The 25019-nt window shown below is 47.8% G+C and overlaps 1 protein-coding gene across 4 annotated transcripts in view; it reads right to left on the bottom strand.

Annotated features, from left to right (window-relative positions):
• ME3 (malic enzyme 3) overlaps positions 1-25019 on the bottom strand; it is a 220034-nt gene that overhangs the window by 171235 nt on the left and 23780 nt on the right. The window contains exon 1 of one of the 4 annotated variants that reach the window (XM_043876335.1): positions 9157-9288. The exons of the other annotated variants lie outside the window; for them this stretch is intronic. Within the exon in view, the coding sequence (XP_043732270.1) occupies positions 9157-9273 (117 nt within the window). The 5' untranslated portion in view covers positions 9274-9288. Of the gene's footprint in view, positions 1-9156; positions 9289-25019 lie in introns of those variants that run through there. 4 annotated transcript variants of the gene reach the window in all.

Raw genomic sequence — 25019 nt, forward strand, 5'->3', positions numbered from 1 at the left:
ATCTTCTCTTTCCTAATCTGTCATGAGCCAGGAAATGAGAGAGCCCATTCATTGGGATGATTTCTAAAAATAAGAGTCATCAGGCTCTGTGCCGGGGACTCTAGGGCTGCCTTCAGAATAAATCAAACAAGTTGTGTTGCTTGGTTCCTTGGAGGCTCAGCTTTCATTAGCATGCTCAGTTGCTTTGATCAGTCTGACTGTTTGCAACCCTTTGGACTGTAACCCGCCAGGCTGCTCTGTCCATGGAATTCTCCAGGCAAGAATACTGGAGTGGGTTGCCATTTCCTTCTCCAGGGGATCTTCCCCACCCAGGGATCGCACCTGGGTCTCCTGCATTGCTTTCATTTAGTCGTTAAAAAATATGTATCGAGTCCCTCTTTGTGGGCCAGTCACTGGTCTAGGGGGCAACACTGAAATGAAAAACTGGCACAAAGGACTTTATTCTGCAGGATATCCCAGTTGGGGGACAGATAAAAAGGAATAAACATTGTAAGTTAGCAATGAATTCATCAGTGCTAGGAAAAAAAAAAAAAACAACTCAGATGGGATATGGAAGATCTGGAGTGAGCAGGTCATGGCATTACAAGGTTGGTCCAGGCTGGCCTCTATGAAAGTGAGAGTGGAAGGAGGTGCGGGAGTTTGCCGAGCAGCTGTCAGGAAGAACCAGGTTCCAGGCAGGGAGTAAAGCAGAGCAAAGCCCATAAAGCCAGAGGGGAGAAGAGCAAGGGGACCAGCGCGACTGAAGAGGCAAGACAAGCGGAAGGCAGCAGGAGGAGAGGCTGGTTTGGGAGGGGACGCAAGCAGGGCCTCATAGGCCGTTGGGTTTTCCTGGTGAGGCAGAGGTCGTGGCTCCATTTTTCAGATGAACCAACTCAAGATCAGGGAGTTTTTCAAAAAATAATTTTATTTATTTATGCATTTTCCCTTGTAGCTCAGTCAGTAAAGAGTCTGCCTGCAATGCAGGAACCTGTCTCCTGCACTGGCAGGCGGATTCTTTACCACTGAGCCACCAGGGAAACCCCAAGGTCAGGGAATTTAAGCATCACTTGGAGGCATCAGTGATCCCTGTAAGCGCTTGTCACACTGCTTCCCTTTGTGGGGGGGTCTTCTCTTTTCTAATATGTTAGAATACAGGTCTTCTCTTTTCTAGTATGGTCAGGCTTTATGCAACGGAATTCAGTGTCTGAAGTCAGGGCTTTGGATGAGAAATGCACTCCTCTTCCAGATGCAGGAAGAAGGTCGATTACACGGAACTGAACAATCACTTAAGGAAATTGATCACGTGATGCATATGCACATTAATGCTGCTGATTACACAAGAAAGGGTCACCTTAGAGGCACCTCCACCAGGTAATGCCCTTTGAGGGGTTAAGTTTCAGCTACTTACATACCATAGTATAATATATCTTTCTCCTGATCAGATATTTTATAATTCAGTCATTTTGCTAACTCAGCCAATCTCTGCTCTCCAGGGTCTTAGTCCAATTTCCTGAGGTTTTACATAATGGGATCCATCTGCCCGAGGGTCACTTGTCTGAGTACATTTTCCCATCAGAGCATGAGGGTTCTCAGGCCTTGTGATTGGTTAAATAATGCTAACGTCCAAGCTCTTGACTAGGCCTCCTCGGAAGTAAGGTCTGCATTTGGATCCACGGCACAGTGAAGAGAACTCTTTCGGACCTTGTGGAGAAGTGTACAGAACCAAAATGCTTCTGTTTTCAAGACCGGCACAGGGTATCAAAAACCACCTATCTGTGTCAACTCCAAATTTTTCCATAATTGCTTTGGGAAGATTGTTTGCCTACTTGAAATATGTTCTTTGAGGTTAATAAAAGGAGCGAAATCACCATTTTCAACCATTTCAACCCAGCACCAATGGAAAGAAAAACAGTGTTTTTATTGGCACAGAACTCATGGGACTTAAGAACAATAAAGGTCAACTGCATCGTATTTTTAAACTTTTTTCCCCTTAGTCTTGGCTAATCTGTAAGCAAGATTCTCAGAATTCTTAAACAAAAATGCACAACTTCGAATTGTTTACAATTTGTCTGAGAATTTCTCTTGGGTAATCAACAGGGTATCACTTCTCAAAGTTTTTACTTTTTTTTTCCCCTTAAGTACTTTAAAATTCAGGGCTTTCTTTCCTCACTTAGTCATTGTTTTTGAAAAACCAAATTCCCAAACTTTAAACTTGTGTTTGCAAACAGTGATTTATTCAAGTTCAAGTTAACCTAAAATGTAAGTTTAAGGTCAAGTTAGTCCAACTTCTTAGCGTAATTTAATAACAAAGTTTTAGAGGATTTCAGAACAAGCAACATTCAAATCATAATTACAATCTAGATTGGAATAACTGGGAGAGGGAAGGTCTGCATGAGACTTAAAAAAATCAAAATATTAAAATATTTGTGGAATGTGTTTTTATACAGAGGAAAATGAAACCTTTAAAGCAAAAAAAAAAAAAAGGAGTTACTGCTTTCTTTTAATAGAGCTATGGATTTTAAGAATTTATAGGAGGTCTGTGAATCATCTAATCTAGAGATAACAAGTTTTAACTGGAAGCCAACCTCAATCAGTGGTAAGCGGGTGCTGGGAGCTCCGTGATAAATACTGAGAAGTCTCATCTGAGTTCAGCCAGCAGTGTTATGATTGATTAACAGTGTCTGCCAAGGCCAAGGGAGGATGTGGAAGGCTGCAGGACATAGAAAGGACATGTGTGGAAAGACATATTCCAGATACCTTTCACTGACCCAGTCTAACCTACAACCTTGACAAAGGAGGAATCTGAGGCTACAAAGAAATTGTCTGCCAATGGTCACACTGCTAGTTTGTGACAGAGCCAGAATTAAAGCTTAGCAGTTTGGATTCTCATCTGAGATTCTTCTATCAATGGAAGTCATTTAGAAATGTATTACAAACTTTCCTGCCATGGTCAATAGATTAAAGGAAGTCGCTTGCCATATCCAGCGACGCCACAGGGTGACAGGGGTGCACAACGCTGCTTGCAGCCCGGGGCTTTCCGGGTGGCGCTAGTGGTTTAAGAACCTGCCTGCCGATGCAGGAGAAGTAGGAGACGTGGGTTTGATCTCTGGGTTGGGAAGATCCCCTGGAAGAGGGCAGGCAACCCACCCCAGTATTCTTGCCTGGAGAATCCCACATACAGGGGAGCCTGGCGGGCTACAGTCCATGGGGTCACAAAGACTCAGACACGACTGAAGTGATTTAGCACGCACGGGTGCTCTCATGAACTGAGAGTGCCTGAAAAGTGTTTGTTAAAACAAGTGGCTTTCTTGTAGACCTGGTATACCTCTGATTCAGTGCAGAGTGGGGTCTCGGCACTTGCTTTTATCAAGCGCTCAGGAGGTCTGTAGAGCACAATCTGTAACGCACCGAGTGCCGTCTTTCCCTTCTGCCAGCCCCGTTCTCTGGTTTTCCATTTCACCTGCCCTGCATACCATCGCTTTTGTCTGGTCCCTTTTTCCCTCCATCCACATTCTTTGATGCTTTCTTCTGTCCTAGCTTTTTGGTGGAGCTACTTTTGTTCCTGGTTCCCCCTGCCATTATCAGCCTCTTTTTTGTTTAGTGAACTGACCCATCCCAGGCTGTTTTCCCAGCCGTGTCTGTGGAACCTTTCAGCAACTCCCACCGTGCCCCCTGGAAGCACAGACGCTGATGTAGGCTGTTGGGGTTCAAGTCCTGACTCCACCTCTCATCGGAAGTGTCACTTCGGGTAAATGACTTCACCTCTCTATGCCTCAGCTGCCAGATCTATAAACTGGAAATAATACTAGTATCTACTTCGTGGCATTATTATGAGGACTAATTTAAATGAAGTTAACAAAAGGTAACGGGGTCACAAGAGTCGGACACAAGGACTAAACCACAACACAAAACAACGTGCTTAAAACAGGGTCTGGTACGTTAACGTGCCATTAAGTCTTCACTATTCTTACTACTGTTATTGATGTCACACTGTTTGAGGCTACCAGACAGTGAAGAGTCAAATGACCAAGGCACTGTTACAGAAATAACAGCTTAATCCACAGTTCAATCGATAGATCATTCCACAGGTACCTCTATGGGCTCTTCCAGCAAGCAGTGATCAAATGTTCTGTGTGCCCAGATGTGTCATGGACATATGTTTTCCCCAGGGGTTATAAATGCCCTTTAAAAATACAGGAACACCTTTGGAGTGCCTGTCCAGATCAAAATCACCCCCGATCACCAACACACGCCTGTTCACCGTCCCCCAGCCCTGATGCAGAGAGTGATCCTTCTCTCTAGTCACTGACCGGACCAGGGTGGCCACCTGACTCATGCTGGACAGAGCAATTCTTTCTTTGATAACTTAGTATTAGAACTAAGAGGTGGCTTTATGTCTTTGAGGCTGGAAGTTTAATATAAACTTGGGAGCTGTGGAGCAATTATGTTTCCCACAATGAGAAACTGTGAAGTAGAAGATGTTGGCTTATTAGCAATAAGAGAACAGAGAAGCTAGCAGATTTCTGAGGACCTACCAGCCCCCGGTCCCAGTATTCCCTTGGGCCTGCCTGAATTCCACTGACTGGCTCTGTCTGGCCAATATGTGTATAGCTTTCGATTCTCTGTTTTTCTTAATTTAGATCAAGTTTGTGTTTCTGCTTGCCTTCGTGTGTGTGTGTGTGTGGCCATACCACACAGCATGTCAGATCTCAGTTCCCTGACCAGAGATGGAACCCACACCCCCTACAGTGGAAGTGCAGAGTCTTAACCACTGGACCACCAGGGAAGCCCATCTCTGCTTGTTTTAATAAGCAGAGATCTAGGATCTCCTTTCACTAGCGCTGGCTATGAAATCTGTAGATTCTCAGACAGATGCCGGCAACCCAATAAACATAAACTCAAATAAAAATAATATGCTTACCAGATAAATAGCTTTGGGACCACTCCCTATATCCCTTCTCCAGTGCCCCATCTAACCAGATTGCTGTCCTGGGCCACTCTTAATACAGAGTTTCTGGAGCTGCTACTGTTCATGGGAACATTTGAGATAATTGGCATAGGAAACAAAGATTGACTTCATCGGTTAAAAGAGCCCACAAAGAAAACTCAGCTGATTATGTTGAATGAGTACATTTTACTGGTTGGTTAAACGGTGAACAGAATGAATGAATGTTTGTGAAATCTACTGCCCTTCTGCCTTTCTCTGCTATTTCCCTCTGATTCTTCTGAGCTTCTATGTTGGCACTGGATGGAGGAATAGAGAAAGGGCGCCCGGGCTGTTCTGAGGGTACACCATGTTATGCCCCACATACTGCCGTGGGGATGTTGGCTTTCATTTGAGTGGACGGTATTGCAAAGGTACACAGAAAAGAGGAAATGAAGCCTGTGGAGCCCTGCAAGTGGGTGAGCAATGTGGGGTAGAGAGGTTTAGAAGATGACATGCCCCGGCCCCCAACAAAAGGAATCTCCTGGTTGCCCAGTGGTTAGGGCTCTGCGCTTTCGCTGCTGAGGGCGCAGGTTCAATCCCTGGTTGGGGATCTAAGATCCTGCAAGCAGCAATGCAGCCAAAAAAAAAAAAAAAGAAAGAAAAGGATGACATGCTGAGGGGCATGAATGTCGTCCCGAACTCATGAACATCTTCGATCTTGTTCAGAATTATAAGAACCACTGTTGTTTTTCAATATTTTAAATAAAACATTCTCTCTCTCTCCTCGTATTAAAAAAAAAAAATCCAAATCCTAGAACAGGAATTTTATACAGAATAGAAAGTACAAGAATCTCCTACCCACATTGCTAAATGCCTTACTGGACATGACTACATTTGGTTATCATGGTATGTGTCTGAAAAAGCTTTACTAGAAGACTCAGCTCCCTGGGTTTGGGGACTGCATTTACAGAGCACAGTGACTTCTCTCCTGCAGCACAATCAGGGGGTGGGAATACACACGTATATTTCACACATTCTGGGTAACCCGAAGACCACAAGGAACACTATAATTTGTCTGAAACACAGGGAGCAGCGGTGAATTTACAGTGCCTTGGGGCCATCACTGTGTATCACTGGCTGGCAAGCACGCAACTGCCAGCTCATGTCTGGGAAGAATATGATTCCAGAGTCACACAGACCTGGGTTTGAAACTCACTCTGACAGTTACCTGTTGGCTTAACTTGTCTGTGACTCCAGTTTCTCATCCATTTATTCATCCACTCAAGAAATCTTCACTGAAAGCTTCCTGTGTGCCAGACCTCGTGGCAGGCATAGCAGAGGCAGTGGTCAGCAGGAGACCCCGTGCCCGCCCTCATGAAGGCAGTCTAATTTGGAAGGCACATATTGAATCAAGATTCACAAACATAAAACTGAAACCAAGGGGAAGGGCTGCGTAGTTTATTAGGGCCAAGATCCTGGAACAAAACTGTTGAAGTTCAAAGTCTTGTTCTTTTACCTACTAGCTGAGTGGCACCTTGAGTATGTTATTTCAACTTCCCTATGCCTTAGTTTCATTATCTGTAAAGTGGGAATAATATCAGCATCTACACAAGGTTGTCGTGAGGATTAAATCTTGAAACTGTGATTAAATCTTAGAACTGTGCTGGCACATGGTAAGTGCTATCTAAGGGTTTGCTATTATCATTAACCGCAGGAAGTGCTATGTAGGAAAGACATAGCACAATGACGATATGATGGAAGGCCCTGAGCACCTGGTGGGATTCAGGAAAGGCTTCCTGTCCCATTTATTAAATTATGATCCTCAAACCTACTCCTCTACAGCGTGCCTTGTGATCTGGGGGGCCAGGACTCTGCAAACTACATTTTGTGCTTTGCAAACTGCTTTTATGTTGGGCTTTTCCAAGAGGGCATGATGGAGGGAGACGGAAAGCCTGGAGAGGGGAGAGACAGAACCTGCTCCTTTCTTTCTGATGTCCCTGGGCCTCTTGTATCTGTGGGTGGCACCTGGGCAAGGCCAAGTGAAAAGTGAAAGTGTTAGTCACTCAGTCGTGTCTGACTCTTTGTGACCCCCATGGACTGCAACCCACTAGGCTCCTCTGTCCTTGGAATTCTCCAGGCAAGAATACTGGAGTGGGTTGCCATTCCCTTCTCCAGGGGATCTTCCCAACTCAGGGATCGAAGCCGGATCTCCCGCATTGCAGGTGGATTCTTTACCATCTGACATGCCAGGGAAGCCCGTGGAAAGCCAAGGCCTCTTCACTTGCACAGTAGTGACTCCTTCCCACGGCAGCAGCATGGGAGAGTGTTCGGTCTTCCTACTACTCATGGAACCAGCTTCCTCACACCCCACCTCAGAGGCAGCAGCACCAGCCTCAGCTGCTCCCTTCTCAGAGGTCTGGGTTGCAGGCCCTTGGGTCGCTTCTTTAAGCATCTAAGTTTTCTTAACTTCAATTTGTGTTTCTGCAGTCCCAGAGTGGGTAGCTGCGCTCACAGCTGTTACCTCTGTGATGCCAAAGAGCACAGATAGTCAAATTTCTTCTGTAAAGGCAGGGTAGTAAATATGTCAGACTTTGTCGGCCACATGCCTTTAAAAAAAATTTATTTATTTTTTATTTTTTTGCGGCATGTGAGATCTTAGTTTGCTGACCAGGGATCAAGCCCACGTCCCTTACATTGGGAGGCAGATGCTCAACCACTGGACCACCAGGGAAGTCCCACTTTTTAGAAAAATAACAACTATTAACAACTATAAAAAGTATTCTTAGCTAACTGGTCACACAAAAACAGATCCTGAGCTGGATTTGGCCCACGGGCTGTAGTTTCCAACCTCTCTTCTGTTATCTACTTTATAACACGACACTTAATTTATAAAATACTGTGTTATAGCCCACTGGTTCAAATAACTGGTATGGTTTCAGTCTCCTGCCTAGACACTGACTGTTACACTTTCCTCGGGATCTGACGAAGTGAAGTCACTCAGTCCTGTTCAACTCTTTGCGACCCCATGGGCAGTAGCTTAAAAGGCTCCTCTGTCCATGGAATTTTCCAGGCAAGAATACTGGAGTGGGTTGCCATATCCTTTTCCAGGGGATCTTCCCAACTCAGGGATTGAACCTGGGTCTCCTGCATTGCAGGCAGACACTTTACCGTCTGAGCCACCAGGGAAGCCCTCCTTGGATCTGAAGGAAATGGTAAAGGGTAAAGGCTAAGGTTTGGGGGGTGGGAGAAGGGGTCCCAGGAGAGGGGAGCACGGGTGTAAGTGCCCTGCTGAGGGCGGGCATGCACACGTGCTAGGTCATTCAGTCGTGTCTGACTCTTTGCGATCTCATGGATTGTAAGCCACTAGGCTCCTCTGTTCAAGGGGGTTCTCCAGGCAAGCATACTGGAGTGCGTTGCCATGCTCTCCTCCAGGGGATCTTCCTGACCCAGGGGTCGAACCCACGTCTCATTATGTCTCCTGCACCGGCAGACGGGTTCTTTATCATTAGCGCCATCTGGGAAGTCCGTAGAGGGTGGGCACAGGGCTCACAAGAGAACTGCCGGGTGGGAACAGGCAGACATAGGCAATGTGGGGCCAGCCTATGTAAGGCCTTGTGGGCCACAGCGAGTTTCGGTTTTCCATTCTAAATATCTCTGGAAAGCCACTGAAGGGCTTTAGGCAGATGGGTTACAATCTCATATTCGTATTTTGAAAATATCTTCTTGGGTAACATAGAGTGTAGCAAGTATTAAATGATCGACCCTTTACCAAACAACGTGTACAAATCAAACAGATGCTCAACAAATTTCAGTTTCTAACTTCTACCCCCTTTTGGTATCATGGCTACAAGGCCTATTGCTGGATTTCTGACCAAACTATCCACAAACCGGCTTGCCCTTTGTGACTTTCAGCTATGGAAGGATGACTTTTCAAACTGTGAAAGTTTTTCTGCCCACATGCATACAAATATTAGGTATACTATATCTTTATTCTCGTTTTGCCCGAGACCACAGATACGATTTTTCAATCAGACACAGTGAGACTGCCCAGTTCTGAGAACCCACGGACACAGCTATTTGACAAGCATAGCCTTGGCAGCCTTTCTGCTGACTTGTGAAATCTGCCCGCCCCCTCTCCCCACCCCGAAGGCTCTAGTATCAACCTCAAAATCACAGCCCTCAGGACCCAGTGACTCTCCTGCATGCTCTTCTGCCAAGGCCAGTCTCACCAGAAGCAGATGCCCACATACCTGCCCCAAAGGGAAAGCACAGGGAGGCCAAAACCGCGTGGCAAGAAGTTGATGGACTTGCCAGGAAACGGCAGCTTCAGTTAAGTTCTGCACAAGCACGCCCCCGATTTCAGACATGAAAGCAGAACGGCTTCTCCAACAAATTCCTGTGAAAATATTACCCTTTCCAGGGATGACCACGCCTCCAGCCAAAGTTCCCCCAGCATCCTCTGTGTGTCCAAGGCACTATGAGCTGTGATCTGCAGCTTGGGAGATGGTCAAGGAGCATAACTATAGGTCCTGCCCTCCAGAGACAGGGCATCTAACGAGGAAGACGGTAGACCTCTTCTGGGTACTAGTATCTGAAACTCAAGAGAGCTTACGATCCATTTTGAGAGTTCAGATTTAAGTACACAAAGCAATTACCAGCCAGTACACGAGAGTCCACCCCTTGGCTCCCACCAGGATTGCCGCGGGCGGTTAGCAGGACGGTCTGGTTTCCCGTCTTGGCTGAGCTCTATTGCCTGCCCCCTTGTCCACCTCTCTTCCCAGCACTGCCGGGGTCACTAGAATGCCTCCTGGGTCCTGCCCTTGGTGCAGCAGCCATTAAGCAGCTCCAGCCTCACTTCTAAGATATCGGTTCTGTCTTTCCTAAGCACTGGTTTTCACTTTTGGTCTCTGCCTGCTCAGTCGCTCAGTCATGTCTGACTCTTTGTGACCCCCATGGACTGTAGCCCACCAGGCTCCTCTGTCCATGGGATTTCCCAGGCAAGAACACTGGAGTGTACTGCCATTTCCAGGGGCATTTCCCGACCCAGGGATCGAACCCACATCTCCTGCATCGGCAGGCAGATTCTTTACCACTGAGTAAAGAATCTGCCTGGGAATCACCTGGGATAGTTTAAAAAATTCTGATGCCAAGGCCATACTCTAGATAATTTTTTTCAGAATTCTCTGTAGATGGTCAATAGTATTTTAAATAATAATTATTTTTATTTATATTATAAATATAAGTTTATATATATATTTATTTATAATAATTATAATGATTCTCCAAATCATTATAAAGCATAGCCAAAGTTGAAAACTAGTGCCCTAGAGTGGGTCTGCCCCTGCTTTTATAGACTATTTGAGAATAGAGCTTATTCCTTGATCCATAGATCAGTCCTACCCGGAAATTTTAAAAACATTTCTGTTCTGGTTGTCTGCTTAGGATCCCAACTCCATTTTAGGTAATAAGTTAGGTAACCAAGACAGGAGATGGAAATACAGACTTTGGATTTACACAGACCCGTGTTCCAACCCACTGTGTATACCTTGACTCAATTATGGGTTTCTGAGCCTCAGTTTCACAGTCTCATAGAAAGTTCTCTATGATGGTAGAGGAGACACTTCACATGGAGAGAAACTTCTAGATCTAGTATTTCTCAATGGCAAGTATGGGAAGAAAAACATCAAACAAAGGAGGTGACTGATCGTCATCTGATTAGCCCAAGCATGGAGCCAGTCCACTTTTCATCCTTCAAGCCTTGCATTAACACACCCAATTACAACAGTCTCTGCAGAGAGGAAACCGGTGAGCCTCATACATACCCCTTGCTCCTGAAAGAGCTAACTGGTGACTCAGAGAATTCAATGGGCCTGACGGACGGTCTGTCTTTTGAGGAAAGAAAATCCAAGCCTGGAAACTGGAGCCCTGCTATCCTTCTCACAGGGGTCATGAGAACGTCTCGCGTGGTGAGTTCATGTCCCTGAACTTGTATTCCTTTGTCATAACATCCAGAGCAGCTGGACGATTCCCAGAGGCAAGGCTTTGTCTACGGGACTTCGGAACACACTTTGAGAGAAAGATGCAGGGCTTGTGCTCATTTATTTGTTTTCTTAAAGAAGCTTTTCACTCTGGAAAATAGTTTTCAGAAACTTGGGGGAGCTTCTCTAAAGCTTAAAAGAGAAAGTGGGCCAAATGTCAAGCTTTAGACAAGACTCCTCCCCTCCCCCCATCTCCAGCCCCATGGATAAAGGACACCCAATTTCCTGTTGCCTCCTGGGACTGGTACACTTAGCCTAACTGGTATACCTAGTCTGGCTGCAACTTCCTTCATCAACTGGAGCTTTAGGCACTGTAGGAAGATAAAAATCACTTAAAGCTTTCATTCTTCTCTCCAGTGGAAAAAATCCTAGCCGGTCTATACCATCCTCCAATCCTAAAGTCATTTCTTACTGTCCTGGGCATCTGCTGTGCCCAAGTCTCCAATACCACTTTCAGAGGTCAAACGTGGCCCACAGGGCACAGGGCAGGGGTGTCTGAAGTTTTGAGCAGAGCAATCTTTCTTACATAAACTACCCTGCTGGGGCTTCCCTGGTGGCTCTGTGGTAAAGAGTGGCAACCACACCAGTAATCTTGCCTGGGAAATCCATAGACAGAGGAGCCTGGAGGGCTACAATCCATGGGGTCAGTGGGACACGACTGAGCAACTGAACATGCAGAGACCAAAATTGAGAACCACTGTTTAGGAAAGACAGAACTGGTATCTTAGAAGGTGAGGCTGGAGCTGCTTAAACGTCTGCTGTACCAGGGGCAGGGCCTGCCAATGCAGGAGACGCAGGTTCGATCCCTGGTCCAGGAAGATCCCACGTTAGTTGGAGCAACTAAACCTGCGTGCCACAACTATTGAGCCTGTGCACTGGAGTTTGGGAGCTACAACTACTTAAGCCCGAGGGCCCAGAGCCCAAGCCCCACAACAAGAGAAGCTACTGCAACGAGAAGCCTGAACACCGCAACTAGAAAGCAGCCCCTACTTGCCACAACTAGAGGAAGCCCATGCGGCGACAAAGACCCAGCACAGCCATAAATAAATAAATTTAAAAAGCAGAGAGGGGAAAAAAAAAAAAAAAGCAGAGAGAAAGTATCCTGCTGGTTGGGTTTGCCACCCACCCACCGTTGCCAGGCGCCTCCCTAGCCAGTTTTGATGGGTGAGGAATTGTGATTGAGGCTGGATGTGAATGACAATCTAAATTGGAAACCTTGAGGTTTAATTCTGCTAAACCTGCAGCGTGACAGTGAGACAGTACGAAGCATCCAGAGGTCTGAACAACACCCACACGGACAGACGCTTGTTTCAAAACTGCAGCACCCGCGGAACTTCACCAGGTCCGCAAACAATGATCCGCAAACAACGGTTTGCAATAAAGCCCCAAATCCCCTGGTGAACCTTCCATTGCTTTGATCTGTTTTCTGTTCAGGGTTTCCCCAAAGAATTCTTTTGATGAGGAGAGTTCAAGGCTATGCCACTAGCAAATGAACGAAAGCCTTGAGCTGCACAGATTCACCTCTGCTACAAATAGAGGAACAAGAACAAGCAGCAGAAGCAGAGCTGCCTGTCACGAGGCCCTGACACAGACATTTGCTTAAAGTGTTTGACAAACGAAGCCAGGCTTTGCAGACCTGGGCCTCCCACTCCAGGGGCCTGAGCTGGACATGGGACTGGGTTTGTCCTCAGTCACTCTCCCCATCTCCCATAAAGCCGTGAATAGCGCCATCTCTGGGTTTCTGTAAAACTGGCCACCAGGAATGTGCTTTTGGCCTTTTCTTTTCCACAGAAATTACAAAGCGACTTGGTGCTTTACACCCAAGCTTCCAAGCCCCAAAGCAACACCACAATTTTAGGTACCTCCTGGGGTGTTTACCTCAAACAAGTCCAGAGGCCAAGAAAAATCAACAGGATGTAACATATTTCATCAAATCAGGCCTCTGGCCTGGAGAAAACACACTTGTTGGCATCTTCTCTGAATACCGACCTCCAGCATCTCTCCTCAGAAACTGTTGCTGTTCCGTGAATAATCATGTTAATGAGGATTGAGTAATCTGTTGGAGACCTGAGTCAGGATATTCAAAGGAGTTTTCAGGCCCAGGCTGGTGCCCAGGCAGCTCAAGTTTGCAGGCAAAGGAGAGGTTTGAGAGGAAGTGACAGTTGACCAGGAGCCCCCGAGGGGGACTGATCGGGGGCCACCCAGAATCTGCAAGGGGGTGGGGGCAACAGACTACAGGCTGCTGGAAGGCGCTGCTGGGGGCCTCTGTCACGAGAGAGAACGGACAACACGCTGGGGTTGACCAAGCCACAGGTGAGCGCAGGTCACCGCGGCCCTGGGAAACTGGAGGCCCAAGAAGAGCTGCTTTGGAGAAGAGACGCTACGTACTGAATTTTAGGTGCTAAGCAGCCCTGAACACTCAACAAGCAGCTCAAAAATGCTGGCCCTGGGGCTTGGCTTGGGGGCTAAAGGAACTTGCTGGAGGTTATGTGCATGTGCGTGCATGCTTAGTCATATCTGACGCTGCGACCCTATGGTCCGTAGCCCGTCAGGCTCCTCTGTCCATGCTATTTCCCAGGCAAGAATACTGGAGTGGGTTGCCATCTCCTCCTCTAGGGGATCTTCCTGACTCAGGGATTGAACCGGTGTCTTCTGCGTCTCCTGCACCGGCAGGCGGTTTCTTTACCACTGAGCCACCTGGAAAGGCCTGCCGAAGGCCACACAGCCTGTGAGAGACAGGCTTTGGATGTGAACACGGGGATGCTCAGTGTTGAAGCCCAGGGTTTCCAATCCCAGCGCTCGCTGCCTCTTCAGAGAACCCTTCTCTGCATGTCAATGTCTTGGTGGGATGTAGCTCATTAAAGAAGGCTAGACAAATTAGAGGCTGAGTCAGAATTTTCCAAAATGAAGGCCAGCCCACATAAAAAAAATTGGCTTTAATTTGTGGGGAATGAAAAAATGTGAAAGAACTAGAGCCACACTCAGGACGGAGAACTGGGACCTGAGGGGGCTGTGTTCCTTAGGTTCCATCAGAACCTCCTCAGTAAATTTTTAAAGAAAGGTCCCCACCCCATCCCAGACCTACTAAATTAGGCTGTATCCTCTACAAAGCTCCCTGGGTGATTCCGAGGCATCTGGAACCACTGACATAATAAAGATAATCTGAGGGAAGATCTTACAGATAACAGATAATAATAAATAAGAGCTCCCTGCTTTAGATGTCTTACTGCATGCCAGATGCTGTTCTGAGGGCCGGCTCTCATGATTTGATTTAATTTAGTGCAGAAGACGGCAGGAGGAGAAACAGAGGCTCCAGGAGGCTCAGCAGCTTGTCCACGGCCCCCCAGGGGCCTGCCTGAGGCCAAGGTCGTGGTGTGGATGGAGGGGGAGTGGTCCTCCAGCAGGGATGCCTTTGGGAGACACGGGGAGCGTGCCCTGAGCAGCCTGGGCAGAGCATCTTTCCCAGGAGGGCCACACGCCAACCTGCCAGCTCGCCAGGGACAGAAACAACAGAGAGTTGGGATGTGGAGCGGCTGGCCGGCTGGCGCCTGGCGAGCAGGCTCTGCTAAGCTGCGTACCTGGGACGCGCTCACCCGAACCCGATTCCACCCACATCTCCAACCACAGCCAAGCAGATCCATCCTCTCACTTTGAAGAGGTTTCCTGAACACGGACTTGGGGGTCAGAGCTCAGGGCTCCAGTCCTGTCTGGACTGCGGACTCTCCTGCTTCTCCTGCAACATCAGTCCATCTGCAACAGGAGAAGCTCCCCCGTGCCGTCTCCAAGGTTCCTTCCAGCGTCGATTCCCTGTGACGACCAGCTGCCCCACGGGGACGGGGGTAGAGACAAGACCAAGGGCAGAACTGCCCTCCTGGGGCCTCGGCCCAGCGCAGGAGGTGTGTGTGAAGGCGGTTCCTTCAGGTCAGCCCAGGTGCTGTGCAGTCAGAGGAAGCCCCCCTGGGCACGGCTCTTTCTTGGCAGCCCCAGGCCCTGGAGCAGGGCGGCACTGACAGGAAACCCACAAGGAGGCGTGCGCTTCCCGAGTCCCCGTCCTTCAGCCCCCTCGTTCATGAGTCAGTCACCACAGCCAAGCAGCGGCGCTGAGTCACTCTCCTCCCCACACAAGCCCGGGCCCGGGCCGCAGAGGCAGGGTGCCGAGCGTTCCCACAGAAGAACGCTGTGGGCCTCAGCTATGCATTCCAGCCACGACCACCGAGTCACCGCTGAGTGCGGTCTGGCGCGGGGCCTGGTTTCTCATCCTTTGGCCACTGAAAGCCGTCTCTGCAAAGTATGAGGTGCGATGCGGTTGCGCCAGCTTGCTGCTGGCCTGTTGGTTGACCCAGGACAAACTGACAGTCAGTCACGTACTGTGTATCAGGTGATGTTTCAAGAGCTTCACGGTACTAATGCATTTCGTTCCGGTAACAACCACAGGAGGGGTAATCAACCCTATTTTCTTGATTAGGAAAGTGAGCACAAGATGCTTAGACAGTCTGCCCAAAGTCACAAAATCGGGGAGACAAAGCCAGGATCTGAACCCATGTGATGGTGGTTCAGGTAATGCAGTGGTAAAGGATCTGCCTGCCAAAGCAAAGGACATAAGAGATGCGGGTTCAAGCACTGAGTCAGGAAGATCCACTAAGGGAGGAAATGGCAGCCACTCCAATATTCTTGCCTGAAGAATCCCATGGACAGAGAACCCTGGTGGGCTATAGTCCACAGGGTTGCAAAGAGTTGAATGTGATCAAGTACACACTCACACGATGTCAGTTCTAAAGCTCTTAATGTTAAATGCCATGTTACACCGTCTACATTAAAATAACTAGAAAATAAGAACATGAAGGGGAAATGTAATAAGAGAAATAAAAGGGGACCAGACAGGATACTGAAACTACACTGCTTTGGGAGAGGTGGACATGAGGGAGAGGAAGGTGTTGGGTTGGCCAAAAAGTTCATGTGAACTTATTTTCAGTATTTGCGCTGCTATCTTTACTTTTGGGGGGCTCAAAAATCACTGCAGATGGTGACTGCACCTATGAAATTAAAAGACACTTGCTCCTTGGAAGAAAAGCTATGACCAAACCAGACAGCATATTAAAAAGCAGAGACATTACTTTGCCAACAAAGGTCCATCTAGTCAAAGCTATGGTTTTTCCAATAGTCATGTATGGATGTGAGAGTTGGACTGTAAAAACAGCTGAGTGCCGAAGAATTGATGCTTTTGAACTGTGGTGTTGGAGAAGACTCTTAAGAGTCCCTTGGACTGCAAGGAGTCCAACCAGTCCATCCTAAAGGAGATCAGTCCTGGGTGTTCATTGGAAGGACTGATGCTAAAGCTGAAATTCCAACACTTTGGCCACCTGATGTGAAGAACTGACTCATTGGAAGAGACCCTGAAGCTGGGAAAGATTGAGGGTGGGAGGAGAAGGGGATGACAGAGGATGAGATGGTTGGATGGCATCACCGACTCAATGCACATGAGTTTGAGTAAACTCTGGGAGTTGGTGATGGACAGGGAGGCCTGATGTGTTGCAGTCCATGGGGTCGCAAAGAGTCAGACATGACTGAGCGACTGAACTGAACTGAACTGAACTGTGCTGGTATCTGGGACACCGATCCAGGTTGATTGGAAAATAAGTGCATGCTCTTCCCCAGGCCAGAGGGCAACAGTGTCAGAGGGGCTCAGAGGAGGAAGACATGTCCATCAGATGCATCATGAAAGGTTTCTCAAGAAGAAACATCAGCCAAGGGCCTTAGGGTTTCCCAGACACAAGTGAAGATGGACGCTGGTCCAGAGAGGTCCCTTCAGGAGGTGGGACAGTGTGAGCAAAGGCAGAGAGGTGGGAAAGTGAAGGCACTCTCAGGAAGAGGGGGTACTTGTGCTTTCCTGAGTCACAGCACAAGATGAAGAGAAGCAGCAGGAGCCAGGCTGGAGAGATCTGATCACAGGAGACCTTCGACGACAGGCTGGGGAGGCTAGGTTGTACTTGTCAGGCCATCGGTGACTGAATCTTCCCAAACAGGACAGCCCACGACACAGCAAAGCCTTCAGAAACTGGCTTGGTGCAGGGGGTGTGGCGGCTGGAAGCCAGCAGTCAGGACAGCGCTGTCACAGACGCCAACACAATGAGACTAGGACAGGGACAGCGGCACTGGGAACCCAACAGGGACAGACGCACTGGAAAGGGAGGCTCAACAGGACTTCGGGGCATGAAACATTTGCATTAATATGTGTGGCAGCGTGCGGAGGGTTGCGGGGTTGAGAGGGAAGAAATCAACAGACCAGAGGTGCCTACCCTGAGTGTCTGGCAGAACAGGCAGGAAAGAGGTGGATTTTCATTTGACACTGTCTAGAATCTTGGCGATGGAGCAGATCCCAGCAAGGGCAGACAAGATGGGAGGCTGGGGGGCTCCCAGTACAGAGGACTGAGGCCACTGCACGAAGGGAAGCCAGGAGACAGTGAGGACAGGAGTGGGGCGCTGTCCACTCTACCAGGACCCGAGTCTCTTCCTCCTCGTAAGACTGTGGCTAATGGACTTCCCTGGTGGCCGGGTGGTTAGGACTCTACACTTGCACTGCAGGAGATGCAGGTTCCATACCTGCCTAGAGAACTAAGATACTGCATGCCACTTGGCCTGGCCAAAAACAATAATAAAAAGATTGTGGCCAATGTTTATAATAGAGTGGTTAAGAGCACAGGCCCTGGAGCAAGAGAGCTGTGGTTTGAACCCCAGCTCCCCCCTCCACTAGCTGTGTGATCTTGAGGAAGGTACTTAATTCTGTGCCTCAGTTTCAAATCCTGTAAAATGGGGATAGTAATAGTACCTACTTCCAAAAATTAGGATGAGATACAAGAGTCAGTATACATAAAAGGTTTTGATCAGTACTTGGCACACAGAAAGTGCTATGACTCTTGATGTTATAATTAATATAAGGGCAACAAGTAAATAAAGAGCGCTTTTGAGCCATATGCACACTGGCTATCTCACTGGGTTATCACAGTGACACTATCTAGATGGAGTCTAGAGCAGCTAGGACTGCCGACCTACAGTGGCAAAGCTGAGGCGGGAGCCACCCACTCTGCCATCATGTTGCCTTTGGAGTCCAGATGGGAAGAATGAAAAGGAACCAGAATTTCCTTCTTTCACTTATTCTCCATGTTCCACTAATTCAGTCCCCAAATCCCACCCAAAATACACCCTTCTCTTCCATTCCAACACACAGCCATCATAAGCAAAAGGAAGGGAAGGAGAAGGCAAGAAGGAGGAGAAAAAGAGGGAGGAGAGAGAATGGAAGACCAGAGAGGTGTCAGGGAAGTCTCTACCTGTCAGTCAGAAGTGGAGGCCCTGATATGAATCCCCCAAATGAACCCAGGAGTATGGGTGTTGCAGGAAAAAGCCAATTCTGACTCCATGTTGGAACTGTTTCTTTGACTTGCTTTTTGTTGCTTTTGTTATTATAATCATACGTAATGGTCTGCTTCAGAGAATCCTGCCCCTCTGTCTGTCTGTTAGACTAAAGTGCCTTTGTTCAGGACCCTGTCCATCTGGACATGGCAGGAAAGAAGAAATTAACACATTCTCCTGCCTGAGGCTTGCCACTGTAGGAGACAGTTGCAAGATTAATGGCCTTTTACTTTGTTTCCTCACATCTCTCCATCTCTGATTTTTTAAAAAAATCTGGCATCTTAGACCCCATAAGATGGTTATTTTGATACATTAGTCTGCCATCTTCTCAGTCAGCTGGCTTTCCGAATGGTTGTATTCTGTGCCTCAGCACCTCGTTGTTGAGTCATTGGCGTTGTTGAGTCAAGCGGCGATCAGAGTGAGCCTGGACTCAGTAACATGGGGGCTTCAGCCAGGGGCACGTGCCTCTACATGTGAATCACTTGCACCCACACCAGTGCCGGCTTCTCCCTGCTCTTAACCCCCAACAGCCTGGACAGTGGCAAGTCCACAGCTGCCTGCTGATCATGTTAGTTAGTTGGCAGCATGTCCTCTGGGAGTGCAGACTTCCCAGCTTTCTCAACAAATAATCAGATATTGTGCTTACCTGTCTCTCAGAAAAGCCATTGTTTTGGGTTTGAAATCAATGATCATGCCTCCAAAAGAAAATTATCCAGACAACAAAGAGTGACTAGTAGCATTTTAGTCCCACATCCGAGGCACTGTCTACTATGTGTGAACCTCAAGCAAGACAGAGGGGTCACATTCATGGGTAGAAAATGGTTCTGGGTTTTCATTTTGCTTTGATTAGAAAAAAGAGGGGCATAGATAACATCTGGTTTGTCCATTGTCATCTTTCTGGGAAACCTTTCGGTAGGTTCCTTTAAACACTATCTGTGGCCTGCCCCCTTAGGACGCACTGAAACTGCAATTGATGATAAGGAACAATAAAAGTTGATTTAGACAGAATTCTCCTGTGGCATTTCTTGAAAGGTGACATTCTATCTTTGCTCTATTCTGCATGTCACCAGGCACTGTTAGAAAATCAGGAATTGTCCATGGACTTGGAGAAGTAAATGGCAACTCACTCCAGTATTCTTGCCTGGAAAATCCCATGGACAGAGCAGCCTGGTGGGCTACAGTCCGGGGGGCTGCAAAGAATCAGACACGACTGAGCGACGAAGCCCACCAAGCACTGGACTTGAGGCATGAGAGCTTTGCAGGGAACCTGGATCTGTCCCCCAAGCCAGGAGGGCTTAGAGGCCGGTTCTACAATCTTCTTCTTCCTCACTAACATCATGATGAGGAATATTGCAGATGGAGGGCTGTTAGAGGGCTGAATGTCTGTGTCGCCTTTAAATTCCTTTGTTGAATGAAGCCCCAGTCTCCAGTGTGATGGTCTTTGGAGATGGAACCGTCACGAGATAATCAGGTGAAGATGAGGTTTCGAGGACAGGGCTCTCATGCTGGGAGGAAGAGACTCCAGAGTTTTTCTCTCCACAGGGGCATGCAGCCTGGAAAGACCACTGGGGCATACAGTGAGAAGGCAGCCAGGAAGAGGGCTCTCATCAGAATTCTCTCATACGAGCACCCTGACCTTGGACTCTGGCCTCCAGAACTGTAAGACATAGATGTCTGTTGTTTAAGGCACCCAGTCTACGGTATATCATTCTGGCAGCCCAAGTCAGTAGGGCTTTATGGATTACAGAGAACCTGTGTCATTTCCTAGAGCAGCTCAGTGAGGTTGCTACCTCATTTTACAGATAAGGAAACTGACTCGGAGGTGGAGGGACCGGCACAAGCTGGTTAAACGGGGGAGCCATGATTGGAACTCTGGTATCTTGACTTGATTATCTCCTTCCCTGGTTCTTCTGGAGCTGCTTTGTTCAACCTAATTCCCACGTCCCAGGAAGGCTCAGGGCTAAAGTTCCCATAGTGTTGGGCAGAGGGGGCAGAGACCACTTACCAGCCCACCAGGGTCACAGAGAGGAAATGTGGGTTCTTGCAGAAGTCTGAAGCTTCTGCAGGTGGAGGAAACAGAAAGCAGTTCTACACGGCGGTCAGAGAGCCGGGGTGCAGGGTGAAAGAGGTCTAGCCCAAGACTTCATGAGTTTAATTCTGTGTAAGATTTTACAGATGCCTATTACATCCTGTGTGCCTCAGTTCAGTTCAGTTCAGCCGCTCAGTCGAGTCCGACTCTTTGTGACAGTTGGGGCTAATTATGGGATTTACCTAAGGAATTTACCTAACGAATTTTTATGAAGCATAAACTGAAATAAAGATCACGAAGGGCTCTTAGGATGCTGCCTGGCACAGAGTAAACCCTCATAGAGAGGGATCAAGGACACGGCCTGGACTGGACCGCAGTGGCTGGGCGCTGTCTGACCACTGCTGCTAGCCCTGGTTCAGGGGAGGCATGGACCAGATGACAGGCCAGAGCATCAGTGCTCCCTAAACTGGGAGACTGGGGACAACTTGCTCAGCCTCCTTCCTTCCTCTTCCAATTCTGGGGAAACAGAATTGAAGAGAGAAAGCTGTCAAGCAGAACATGCACAGGTTTGAAAACCAGAGATGCACGTGTACTTTGGAGTTTCTGGGTGCTGTGAGTGGGATCTTGGGCAGGTTTCTTAACTTCTCTGAGTCTGTGCTTCTTCATCCTAAAAAAGCGAGTTGATTATTGTAAAGTAATTAGCCTCCAATTAAAATAAGTTAATTAATTAAAAAAAAGAAACCATTAAAAAAAAGTGAGTTGATAAAACAACTACCTCCACAGGCATTGCAGGGAACCAAGAGAGCAAGATATGTGAAGGTGTCCCTAAAATGTCATTTTCTGTTTTTACATTAAGAGCTTTGCTGGTAGTTACATAGCCGCTGGTAAGCAGTGGGGTGGGATCCTAAAATCTAGATTTTCTGATGCCACGAGGCCACAGGAGTGCACCTACACAGCAAATGAGAAATTAAAGATCCACGTGTCTAGGATTTGCTGCTTGCCTACCACTGTTCTTACATCTCCTTAAGGACTAAAAGAGGGATAAAATGGAGTCCAAAGTGAGCACTGATGGTGTCTGTACCCAGGATCTTTACGGTGTTTTAAGACTAATGATGGCTGGGTCTCAGCCACAGCTATAATCTATGCATGCACATTTAGGGCACGAACTCATTCAATCAATAAATATTAGAAATGCTGTGTGTGAAGCCCTAAGCCAGGCTCTTGAGGCTATAAAAACTGATAGAAGAGTCACTATCTGTATGGGATCCTATTAGAGGGGGTAAGATAAAAATAAAAGCCAAAAACAACTCATCAGGGGTTGACAAGAGCCACGGCAGTGGAATAAACACGGGGTACAATGGGAAAAAACCGTATTTGGTCTGGAGCTGTCAGGAAGGATTTCCAGAGAAAGTGGTACCGGCACTGTCAGAGTTCAGGGGAGCAGGGAGCACAGAGATCTGGGATGAGAGACACCTGGTGTGCGCTAGAGAACTGTTAACAGGTTTGGTACAGGCACTCACACGTCCACGGGCGAGGAGGGGTGGGGCTGCTAGGTTGAGAGTCCCCTTGACAGGGGCCTTGGACCCTGCATTAAGGAGTTTGAACTTCGTAGTAGAGGTAGAAGGAAGCCACAGAAAGCATTTTAAGAAGCAGAGGGCTTCCCTGGCAGCTCAGTGGTAAAGAATCTGCCTGCCAGTGCAAGGAACGTGGGTTCGATCCCCGGTCCAAGGAGATTCCACACGTCTCAGAGCAACTAAGCCCACGTGCCGCAACCACTGAACCTGTGCTCCAGAGCCCAGGAGCCACAACTACTGAATCCCGAGTGCCCTAGAGCCTGTGCTCCACAATGAGAAGCCCCCGCACCACCACTAGAGAAGGCCCGTGAAGCAATGAACACCCAGCACAGCCAATAAGCAGTATTCAAATTATTTAAAAAAAAGTATGGGAGTGAGTGTCCCTGATTTTAAAAATTTCATCTAGTGGAGGTTGAAATAGAAAGTTGAACTGAGTGGGCAGGAGAAACTGGAAAGAAGGCAATAAATAAAGAGTCTACAGAGATGTCCAAATGAGAAAGACAAGGTTGTGAACTTTGCACACGCACACACACCTACACACACAATCAGCTGGTTCAGCCTGGACCGAAATACCCTGGCAAGAACTGCACCTGGCTTCTGGCTCTCACTGAAGTCCCCCCAGTGGGGCTCTGCTGGGTTCCCTTAGATAGGCCCCCATTCTCTTACTTCTTGGCTGTGGTCAACCCAAATAGCTCTTCATTTCAGACTAACCTCAGACCCAGAGTTTGAGGTGATTAAACGTGGCCTGTGAGGTTGTGGTTCTGGAAACTTCCTCCCAAACAATGTTAAGTAGAGGGAGCGCTGCGTGCCTGGACCTACACACGGCACAGCCAGGGCGGCTCGGACGGAGGTCACCAAGGCTGGGCTGGGTTCCGCAATCAGACCTTTCAATTAACACGCAATTACAGCCCCCAAGGGAAGGGAAGCGGGCATTGACTATTGATTTTATAAACAAATGAAAAAAAAAATCACAACCCACTGCGTGCACTGAAGGAAATAAGTAGTATTTAGTATGCCTTTGTTAAAATAAAAGCTCTTACTGGGAAAAAGATGGAAGCTCCTGAGCGGTGTAGGGTGACGGAATTGTCGTCCTCCTTAATTCTCCCAATCAGAGACGAATGGGATTACTTCCCCACAGACTTTGTGAAAGAAAGATCATGCAGCCTTCCCAAGATCACACAGCTAGTGTGTCAGGGGCAAAATAGGAACCCACATGTCTCGAATGCCACCCCAAAGCCTGAGCTCCTCCCACTGCACCCTGGTCCAGTGGTCATCTCCATATGGAAATGTGAACAGCTGTACCTCCATGGTGACAGTGTCAGTCGCTCAGTCCTGTCCAGATCTTTGCGACTCCATGGACTGTAACCCACCAGGCTCTACTGTCCATGGGATTCTCCAGGCAAGAATACTGGAGTGGGTTGCCATTTCCTCTTCCAGGGGATCTTCCCGACCCAGGGATCAAACCTGGGTCTCCCGTATTGCAGGCAGATTCTTTACTGTCTGAGCCACCAAGGAAGCCCTTTTTCCCCTGTGCCTACATAGCTGGCTGGCAAGTCCCCAAGGAAGCCACTCCCTTAGGGTCCTATTCACCCCTCTGAGCGCTTAGTGCTCAGTCACGGCTGACTCTCTGTGACCAGCCAGGCTCCTCTGTCCATGGTATTTTCCAGGCAAGTACACTGGAGTGGGTTACCATTTCCTATTTCAGGAGATCTTCCCAACCTAAGGAATCAAACCCACATCTCACGTGTCTTCTGCATTGGCAAGTGGATTCCTTACCACTAGACCACCTGGGAAGCTCAGGTTCGTATCTCTAGGGAATGCTAGCCTGGAAGGAAACTTGGAAGTGATCAGCTCCCATCCCCCAGGATAGAGATCAGAGGTGATGGGGTTACTTCTCCACATCCCCCAGCTGAGAGGAGGGCCTATCACTCTCCTGGTCTCCTCTCTTCCTGGCCACTGTTTTCTTTGCTCTATCAGGCTGAGGTCTCGTGTCTCAGGAGTCAATGATTTCCTGCAAAAGTTTGTTGTTCTTGCTGTTGTTTTTTAATGTTAAGATTTCTATTCTTGCCTGAGTCTAAAAAGGAGGTAGGGAAGTAAGTAATAAGGCCTTTTCCTCTAGCAGATTTACTCAATGGAAAAGCATAAGTTGCGACTCCCTAATGTAGCTAGTCTGCCTTCCACAAGATCCTACAAGAGAATGAGTAAGGAGTGATTAAATCACAGCAAAATGGTTTCATTTACAATTAGCTCTCAGTGTTCTGAAACACAAACCTCCCACCCAGATATTTATCCTAAGATAAACATCTCCCCCACATGTTGCCATAACCAGCTCCTGCTGCCACAAAAGCATGCATCTAAACATCCGTACCCAGAACAGAAATGATGACTTCCATAAAGAGAGCTCGGAGGACACCCCTGTGCAGTGATTCTTGTCCTAGAATCCTGGATATAAGCTTTCTGTTGAGTCTGGATTCAAAGCTAAATTTTTCTCAATGGAAAAAAAAAATCATAAACTCAGTTACTCTGACCTCAGTGATGGCCAGAAATTTCTCTTTTTCACAAATTGAGGTGCTGAAAGGAATAAAAATGAAGCTCTGCATTAAAGTGGAAAACTTCAAGGTAAAAGAAGTCTGTATATTCTTTAAAATTGAGCTATAAGCGTAAGTTTTTCCTCTGAGAGTCATGTGATTGAAGGTCTCCAAGATGGGCAGATGACTGGGACACAGTCCTTCAACTATGCTTGACATTGGTGGGTGATTCGAGGCTGAGTGTGGTTAGATGGAGCGGGGACAGAACTGGGTGAGCTGATAGGAATCAGAACCCACCTCTGGGCACATGACTTGAACATCTACTATCAGAGGCAATGGACATGAAGCCAGAACCTACCTTTGGCCTCAGGTCAGCCCTTAGCCACCCACAGGTTTCTACTCCAGCGTCTACTGTTCCCCTACCAGTAAGAAGTGCTGCTGCTGCTAAGTCGCTTCAGCCGTGTCTGGCTCCATGCGACCCCATGGAATGCAGCCTACCAGGCTCCTCCGTCCATGGGATTTTCCAGGCAAGAAGTG

The sequence above is a fragment of the Cervus elaphus genome, chromosome 2 (assembly GCF_910594005.1).
Source record: "Cervus elaphus chromosome 2, mCerEla1.1, whole genome shotgun sequence".
NCBI lineage: Eukaryota > Metazoa > Chordata > Mammalia > Artiodactyla > Cervidae > Cervus > Cervus elaphus.